The 8849-nt window shown below is 49.6% G+C and overlaps 1 protein-coding gene across 3 annotated transcripts; it reads right to left on the reverse strand.

Moving 5' to 3' along the window:
• Positions 1 to 414: 414 nt before the first annotated feature.
• Positions 415 to 6001, reverse strand: DUSP6 (dual specificity phosphatase 6). 3 transcript variants are annotated; one of them, XM_025401328.1, is made up of 4 exons: positions 4737 to 5042; positions 3984 to 4496; positions 2932 to 3369; positions 415 to 1905 (listed from the first exon to the last, which is right to left on the reverse strand). In XM_025401328.1, the coding sequence occupies exons 2-4, from the start codon at positions 4381 to 4383 to the stop codon at positions 1598 to 1600; spliced, it is 1146 nt and encodes a 381-aa protein (XP_025257113.1). In that variant the 5' UTR covers positions 4384 to 4496; positions 4737 to 5042; the 3' UTR covers positions 415 to 1597. The 3 variants fall into 3 exon arrangements, with proteins under 3 accessions (XP_025257113.1, XP_025257112.1, XP_025257114.1); XM_025401327.1 differs by having other exon boundaries at positions 3984 to 6001; XM_025401329.1 differs by lacking the exon at positions 2932 to 3369 and having other exon boundaries at positions 3984 to 6001.
• Positions 6002 to 8849: the final 2848 nt, after the last annotated feature.

Consider the following 8849-nt stretch of genomic DNA (forward strand, 5'->3'; position numbering starts at 1 on the left):
GGCATTATCTCAGCATTATGGAGCAGAGGATCCTGACAGTGAAGGATAGACAGGAGGTTAACATGTGGTTGTCATCTTGTTATTCTGCTACACCTCTCTGTGGTTAATATCCAAATTTTATTCCTCAGCAAGCTATGCTCTATAGATTCATTTTTCTTCAGGGGCTTTAAAATTTTAAGCCTGAACTATACTCATAAAAGGTATTGTTCATATACATGATAGTCCATTCTAGGATGTCATCTTTGTGACAAATGATGAATTTCATAAACTGCTGCTGAAAAACATTCTAGGAAAAGCTTAAAAAGAACTTTGCCCTGCTACGCCTACAAGTCAAAATCAATCCCTGAATGAAAAAGCTCTAAAATGTGTCACTTCATACACAGGCGTAACTGAGATTTTTAAAAAAATACACACTCAATAGCCAAAATAGTTATTTATTAATAATTTAAGGTTTTACATTCTTATAATAAATTCCAGCTCAAAACTTTACACCACGAACATAATGGAGCAATTTAACTCTCCCTTCTTCACAATCAAATGCATTTCTCCTATCAAATGGGTACCCATGCTCACACACACACTTCCAGTTTTATACAAATTTTTTAAAGGAAAGAAACCAACCCAAAGTATTGCATTTGAGGTGACACTCCCTGAAGAATTTTATACAGAGGTAATATACTGTTTAGCACAGCTGAAGGGTTTTTTTTTTTTTTTTTTAAGTGAGCCCATGATTTGGTGTCTTTCCAAGATTATCCCCCTTGAGACAACACAAGCCAAAATATTTACAAAGGTAAGGCATAGTCAAACTACATAAAGAGAAAAAAATCATGAGGAAGATACATGAAAAAGACTAAAGACTTCGCCATAACAAGGTCTTAGTGATAATAGTGTCCATAAAGGTGTCATCAGAATTGGTAAAGTCAAGCATGCTGCAAATATACCCTTTGGATTAGAAAAGAGCACAATTTTTTTGTTTTGTTTTGTTTTAAGAGGTGGCATACTGCTCTTTCTCCCTTTGGATCATTTCTTTTAAGCCCATCAAAGGAAAAAACAAACACAATTCAAACAAACACTGTCAAGTGATTTAAGATCAAATATTTACAATAATCAAATGGAGTATCAGATTTTTTTCCAAACTGATACCACAAATACAGAGCTGAAATCTCTCTTTGGCTCCTCTATATGCAAAATTGAATTAGTCTTCATTGAAGACAATTATATAGTCAGTTCCAGATGCAAAAGGAAACAGCCTTACAAGGCCCTAAAGAACACATGCTCCTACCCTACCATTTGGTCCTACCCTATGCGCCTGGAAGTCCTCGAATCCCAGAGTCCCTGCATGGGTAGGCTGTACACATGGATACAGAGCAAACCTACTGCCTGTATCTATACAGCATGTCCTGTTATTCCAAAGAGAATGGAGCAAATCTCTCTGTTAGTATTAACCAATTCCGCACTTGGTAACCTTGTCTAGTACAGACAGCTGGTGTCATTTTGACACCTGGGGCCACACACAAAGAAAGCAGCCCAGCTGATGCTGCCAAGAGAAACTGCTGAAGGACCAGACACATTCCAGCAAGGAGGGGTGTGGGGTCTTTCACGTAGATTGCAGGGAGTCCACCTGGTAGACATTCTGGTTGGAGGGGGTGGTAAAATACAGCTGCTGTGCTGGAACCCGGTTGTCACAGGGGCTGCTGAGTCCCAGTGTCCTCTCGAAGTCCAGCAGCTGACCCATGAAGTTGAAGTTAGGGGATATGTTGGATTTCTTCATCTTGACAATGTCATAGGCATCGTTCATCGACAGATTGAGCTTCTGCATAAGGTAAGCCACAGTCACAGTGACTGAGCGGCTAATGCCAGCCAAGCAATGTACCAAGACACCACAGTTCTTGCCCCGGGCTTCATCTGTGAACACAAAAAGAAAAGCAAGATCTCAGTAGACTGAAAACCACCCTTTGTGAATGATCAGTCTAAGAACTGAACTTAAAAATATAATAGTAATAATAGTTGTGTGTGGCAGTTGAGCCCTACAAGCAGCAGAAAATGTATCATTGAAATAAAACATGTACACTGGACACAATTACATATTTCAGATATTTTCTGAAAAGAGAGCTTTTGTATTAAGTTTCTGCCAACAAAAAACTCCTTAATGGGTGCATTCTTTGCCTCAGCATGTGAATACCAGAAACCCTGCAATATGTTCGTGAATGCCTTTTATACAGACAACCAGACTGCAAGGGTCTATTAAATTATTCTCCAAATGTTGTGCAGCTAACAATGGAGGTATTCAGGCATTTTAAAAGAGAGAGGGAAGTCACAGGGGACGGCCCATTAGGAGGAACAGGATGTCGACATGGCCTGAAAATGAGTTCCTTTGTAATAGGAAATGCATTACAATGCCTGGAGATTCACTTCTCCCAGGCTTCCAGCCCACAGTTCTTCCTGCTGGGCTCAGGTTACCCACTGTCTCACTGTTACCAGTATCACAGTATCATTCAACTGGATAACATTTAGCATTCATACTGCTTTCCAACAACTAACTTGACGTCCTAAAATAACTCCTAGGTTTTTTAAAATTATAAAGCAATGCTGGAATTTCTGTCTATAGTGAATACTTCTATCTGACCCTTCCCCTGAGTCCAAGACTGTGGGAAAAATCTGTTGTCCGATTATGAACGACTGTCAAATGACTGAATTCAAAGATTCAAAGAAACAGCGTTTCAAATACACCTGTAATCTGCAGCCATATCAAAAGGCAGGTTTTCTTCCCTTAGCAAGAAGATAAACCAGAATTAAGGACGCTTTAGGAAAATTAGAGACCTGCAGTACGACAAATTAGCAAGCAGCAAGAACGATTAACAGCTTAAACTCTATGAATGGCTGGGAATTTTGCATTTAAATGTCAGAACGACTACTATTAATTAGTCTCACCTATGAAAGAAATGGCCTCAGGGAAAAACTGGGACAGGTTTTGGCTCCAGTGATCCGAGATGGGGATTTGCTTGTATTTAAACTCTCCTGCGTTCTCAAAGAGATTCGGCAAATTGGGGGTGACGTTCAAGATGTACTTGATGCCGAATTCCTCCAACACGTCCAAGTTGGTGGAGTCTTTGGCACAACCCAAGTAAAGGAAGGGCAAGATCTCCACCGGGAAGGAAGGCTGGCTGTTGGACAGCGGACTGCCATCCGAGTCTGTTGCACTATTGGGGTCTCGGTCAAGGTCAGACTCAATGTCCGAGGAAGAGTCAGAGCTGATCCGCAGGCCCCCGAGCCCCAGCACTGGCAACGGCGGCGAGCTGCTGCTACACGAGCCGTCTAGATTGGTCTCGCAATGCAGGGCGAACTCGGCTTGGAACTTACTGAAGCCACCTGCCAGAACGAGAAAAGCAATCGTGTAACCCGAGAAGCCGTAGTAGTTTTCACAGCTTGTAAGAACCGCAGCCCGGCGCAAGAAACACCACAAGCACCCTACGAACCCCCTACATACAGAACCATAAATAATAGAAATACACTTTAAATGTGCACCCTCGGGAATGGAACGAACGGGCCCGCCTCGCCAGAGAACCCTTATTCGTTTGAATCCGGAAATACACAAAATGGCAACTTTTTGGAATATTTTGAAAGCTAGGATGTGCCAATTTGCATCCCCAACAATCTCTCCCGTCCTCCAAATCTTAATTCAAAATCGAACGATAGAAAATAGGGTGATGGAGGAGAATGTTCTGGGTAAGAAGGCGCAGAACCCGTTAGAAAGAAACCGCCGGTACCCGCAGCCGGAAGCGGGTGGATTCTGAGCCGGCCCGGTTCTCTGGTGCGGAACGCGCGGTTCGCGGCCGATACCTTGCCGGCTGCCGGCCCCTAGGCTAGCAGCGCGGCTCCGAAGCGCCAGCTGAGCGCAGCAGAGGCATTTTCAGTCCACGCGCCCCGCCCGCAGCCCTGCGCCCCTCGCCCTGCCCCGCGCGCGGAGTTCCCCGGGCGCGTACCTTCCAGGTAGAACGCCCGGCAACCCTCGTCCTTGAGCTTCTTGAGCAGCAGCCCTAGCACTGACTCGCCGCCCGTATTCTCGTTCCAGTCGCTGCTGCTCTCGTCGTAGAGCACCACTGTGTCGGTGCCGCAGCGCCGGGTGAAGCGGTCCCGGTCCTCGCCGCGCGTGAAGAGCGCGCGCACCGGCAGGTTGCCCTTCTGCAGGCGCCGCAGCATGATGCCCGGGATGGCCACGTTGATGGCCGACTCGATGTGCGACGACTCGTACAGCTCCTGCGGCCGGCAGTCCATCAGCAGCAGCCGCTCGTTGCCCAGCTCCAGCTGCTCGTTGAGCCACGCCACCGTCTTGCTGATCGCCATTTCCGACGCGAAGGGCACGGGTCTGAGCGTATCTATCATGGGGGTCGAGCTGCGGGAGAGGGCGGGGTGCCTACCAGACGCCCCTCGGGGCAGGCATAGGCCGAGCGCACCGCGCGTAAAGCTGCCGCTCTCGGAGCGGGGTTTAATTCCGCCTCGCCTAACCCAAGCCGAGGCTAGCGGTTGGGGAAGACGAGACAGAAGTAAAGCCGGAGGTTCTTTCTGCACCCAGCTGCAGCCGCTGGCTGTTAGTGTCAATGAATCTCTCAATGAAGCTGCCCAGACAGTTTTTGTTCCTCCCCAGTGAATGAAATCCAATTAATTCGGACTCAGTTCTACTGAGAGGGGAGGAAAAAAAGTCTAGCGGCTCCTAATCCCTCCCGCCAAGTCTGCACCTCAAATCTACCCGGGCGTCTTTCTCCCCGGATTATTTAAGACTCGATTTGCTCACTATCCCTTGGACTCAGCCTCGCACACCCCCTGCGCGAGGCAGCTCCTCAATGGATACAAACAGCGAGCGTCTCAATGGATACATTCTCCGGGCCAGCCAATGAGCGTGCTGCGGAAGGGGCTGTTGCCGTGGGGACGGGCCGGCTGGAACAGGTTGTGTTGATGAATTGTTAATGAGTTTGTCATTCACAAAAACGGAAAGGAATTTCCGCTCCGGATAAGCCCCAGTGCAAACAAGCTGCAACAGCGGGCTCGGCGGGAGGAAGGAGAAAGAAGGGGAGGCGGCAGCGGAGGAGGAGCAGGGCACATAAACCAGGGCACTTCAGTTGTCTCATGTTTCCTTCTGTTGAGAGTTCACACTTCGCGTCGGAACTTTTGCGCACCAATGGCGCAATTAGCATGCACAAAAGCCCTTGTTCGCGACGCTAGCATTCGCGAGCTAGCTTTAGGAAAACTTGTGCTGACTTTTTGTTCTTTGTATTCTCTTCAAACTCATTTGGACCCAAGTTCGCCTTAACCCTCCCCTCCCCCAACCCCCCTTCTTTAGGCGGTGTGTGGCATTTGTTTGCCAGTTTTAAAGGCCTAGCTCTGTTTGCTCTGATGTTCTTTTAGCCGAGGCTGTGTTGGGGCTGGTGAACTGACTGGGCTTTAGTGACCGATGAGGTGTTAAATGCTAATCCAACATATTTCGAAACAAACCAGGATTTTGTTGAAACATTTTAAAGCAAACAAACAAACGTCTGGTTGTCCAGAAAATCAGAAGGAAACCTTTTTTCTTAAAGTAACATTTTATTTTCTTTAAAACAATGTAGAGTGCAGAAACAAACTCTTAGGTCAGTCCAGTGCTTTTACTGTATTCCGCTCCAGCGGCGTGGGGAGTTACAAGCCATTGTTCCGGGGATCTAAATCTCTCCCCCCACCCCATCACCACCGTCGCCTGCTGGGGGGTCGCGCTCGTTAATGATTTCTGGGCAAGGAGCTCGGCTTCTGACGGAGGAGCCGGTCTGGCGGGGCTGCCTGGGCGAGGTGTGCTGGGACGCGCCGGGCCAGGCCGGCAGTCCCCGCCACGGGCGAGGAGTGGGGAAGGCCTGCAGGCTGCGGGGCCTCAGCAGGGGGGCTTGACGATTGGTTACAGTTGGTAGGGAGGCATGTCAGAGGGGGCCTCCCCAGCCCTCTCCTGCCGCCGCCTCCTCCCTTTGTCCAGCGCCGGGCACTCCGGGGAGCACTAGTCGCGCCTGCGCGCTGCGCTCCCTGCCACCGCCCCGCTGTCCCCGTCTCCCCGCTTGGCGGGCAGGGGGTTGTGCGCGATGCAGTGGACGGGTACTGGGCTGAGCGCGGGACTCCCGGTTCCATAAAGATGTGGGGCGGGTGGGGGGACCAAGGACGAGTGCCTGCCTGGACCCCCCTGGCTCCTGGCTCCCAAGGAGTCGAGGGGAACGTCTCTACCGCCCTGCAGAGCCAGCAGGTAACTTTGGGGAGGTGCCGGCCAGGCCAGTGAGGAGCGCTCGGCCCAGGCGCCGCGGGGCGGACGGACTGGAAGCCGGATGGAGGCGTGGCCGGGTGGGGGCCGCGGCGGCGGGGAGGCGCGTTCCCGGCGCGCAGAGCTCTATTGTTATATAAAAGTGCCGAGGCCTGCCCCTCCCGAGCGGAAAACCACCTGTGTGCGGCCAGCTCGGCGCGGGAGGGCCGCGGCCGGAAGGCGCGGGCCCTAATCCGGCCCCCCCTCCCTAAACCCCGGCGGAAAAGAGGCCGCGCTTTGTCCCGCCGATGCCTGAGAGGCGGAAGCGGGGGCAGCCGCCCGGCGGGGTGCGGCTTTGGGGAGCGTCCCTCGCTGCGCTTTGCGCCCACCGTGAACACCGCGAGGGCGCCTAAGGTCGCGGGGTCTCCCTTCGCCCGACGCCCCGCACCCACGGGCATGCCTGCTGACACCCCCGCTGCAATTTGCATTTTTAGTTACCCGCCTCTTCCCTGGTTTGGGAAATGTAGGCTAAAAAAAGGCGGCTGCGAGGCCCAGGTTGCCAATTTTGGAGCTCTGCTGCAGGCAGGCCGCCCCTGGGGGAGCGTGCTCGACGAAGGTGGGGATTGCCGAGCTCTTCTCCGCACCATTTTTGGGCAGCCCTTGGAACAAAACTCCTATATTTCACTGGGTATCTTTTAGTTTCAGCCGTGGGAGGCCTGCGCTGGAGTTGACTCCCCCTATCCTCCCCGATCTGTCACAGAAGTTCCCACCCCGAGACGTTTCAGTCATTGGGACCTGGGGAGGACAGGGAGGGAAGAGGCAGGATGCCCTGCAGAGGAACTGAGAAGAGCAAACCTGTTGGAGATTCAGCGCAGCACCTCCAACAGAAGAGAGAAAGGGAAGTTGGGTTTCCACTTTGCCTGTTTTAATACGCAGCTACCTGAGTATGACTATAGATTCGAGAGGATACATCGAAACTGTAGTTTTTACCCATGCTTCTGAACTCTATTGCCAAGGGAATGCCGATCTTTCCTGGAGCATTGGCTAAGTGGCGTTCTGACCGCTCAGTCCTAGAAATGCTGAGAAAAGGGCTTCTGGAGTGGGACGGCCCTCGTTTGCATTATGTCCCCCGCTTCTTCCTAGGTATGCGCCCTTAGTTAAATCATTTAGTTGTTCTAAGTTGCAGTCTTCTTTATAATGAAGATAAAACTATCTGCTTCATAGGGTCCCTGTGACAACAAAATGGGTACGGTGAAATGTCCTAAAGTGGTGGTGGGGTGCTATTAGCTGTTGGAATTAATTTTTTATGCTTCTGAATTGAGGATCTGTGAAAAGGCCTCGGTTTGGGGGCACGGTTTGGGCATCCCACAGATGCCCCTTGAGGCTTGCTTGACAGCCCGCCTGCACTCGCTCATCTCCAGGAAAGCCCTCTGAGGTACTACCCTAACCGATTTAATCCGTTCCAATTCAGCTGTCAAGTAAAGGAGGTGTTATCGTAGACCAGGATCAAAATCCTTTAGCACGATTATCAGAATGGACCCAGCTACATTTCTGACTTCTCCCTGCTGGTTACCTTTGAAACACTGTGTTCTCCAGTCACAGCAAACTGATATAACAATGCCTATTAGGCACTTACTACACGATGAGTGGTATCGTCTTGTTTCTGTGTTTACGTGCATAATTTCGGACAGTCTTCAGAAAAGACGTAAATTATCCCCATTTACAAAGATTAAGGAATTTGCCCAAGGTCACACAGTAGCAACGGAGAGTGTCAAGACGTGAGGCCAAACCCTTTACAGACTCTTAAGGATGCCCACATGCACGGATTATATATAGTGTTGTGGACACTATACTCACCTCCACGTGGTATTCCCTGCCCACATATGAAGAATCTCAAGGGAAGCATTTTGAATTTTGACCTCCAGGCTTTCTCCAGCCTCACGTTTTTTGTTGCATCCTCCCTACAGAGGTCAAAGATCAAAAGTTAGGCTACTTTCCCTGCTCCTTTTACACACCAGTGGTTTTCTTTGCACGCCACTCTTCATCAGTCAACCATTCACTAAATGTTGCGGCTTCTCTCTCCCTTAGAATATGCCGTAGATCCTAATCTTCAAGTGCCATCAAGTGCCATTGCTTATCTAGTGCATCAGCACAGCACATAAGCCTGGGTTCAAACCTCTGTCACTCACTGGTCGTCTGGGCCTCACTTCATTCATTCATTGACGCATTTATTCTAGATTCCAGGAAAGCAGCAGAGAATAAACAGACAAGAATAGCCTGCCTCACTGAAGTTTACATTCTAATGAGGACAGTCCAATAAAACAAATAATTATATATTAGAAAGTGAAAGCGCTATAGAGAAAAAGCAAGAAAAGGAATTCGGAAGTGTGTAACATTGGGAAATATATATTCCTCCCTCAAAGGACTGTGAGGTAGAGACAACTGAGATGACACACGAGAAGTGTAGGGCACAAAGTCCGTATTCAGAAGATGATTTTTAAAATATCACCACTTGGGGGAGGGGAGGGATAGCATTAGAAGATATACCTAATGTAAATGACGAGTTAATGGGTGCAGCATACCAACATGGCACATGTAT

The sequence above is a fragment of the Theropithecus gelada genome, chromosome 11 (assembly GCF_003255815.1).
Source record: "Theropithecus gelada isolate Dixy chromosome 11, Tgel_1.0, whole genome shotgun sequence".
Taxonomy (NCBI): Eukaryota; Metazoa; Chordata; class Mammalia; order Primates; family Cercopithecidae; genus Theropithecus; species Theropithecus gelada.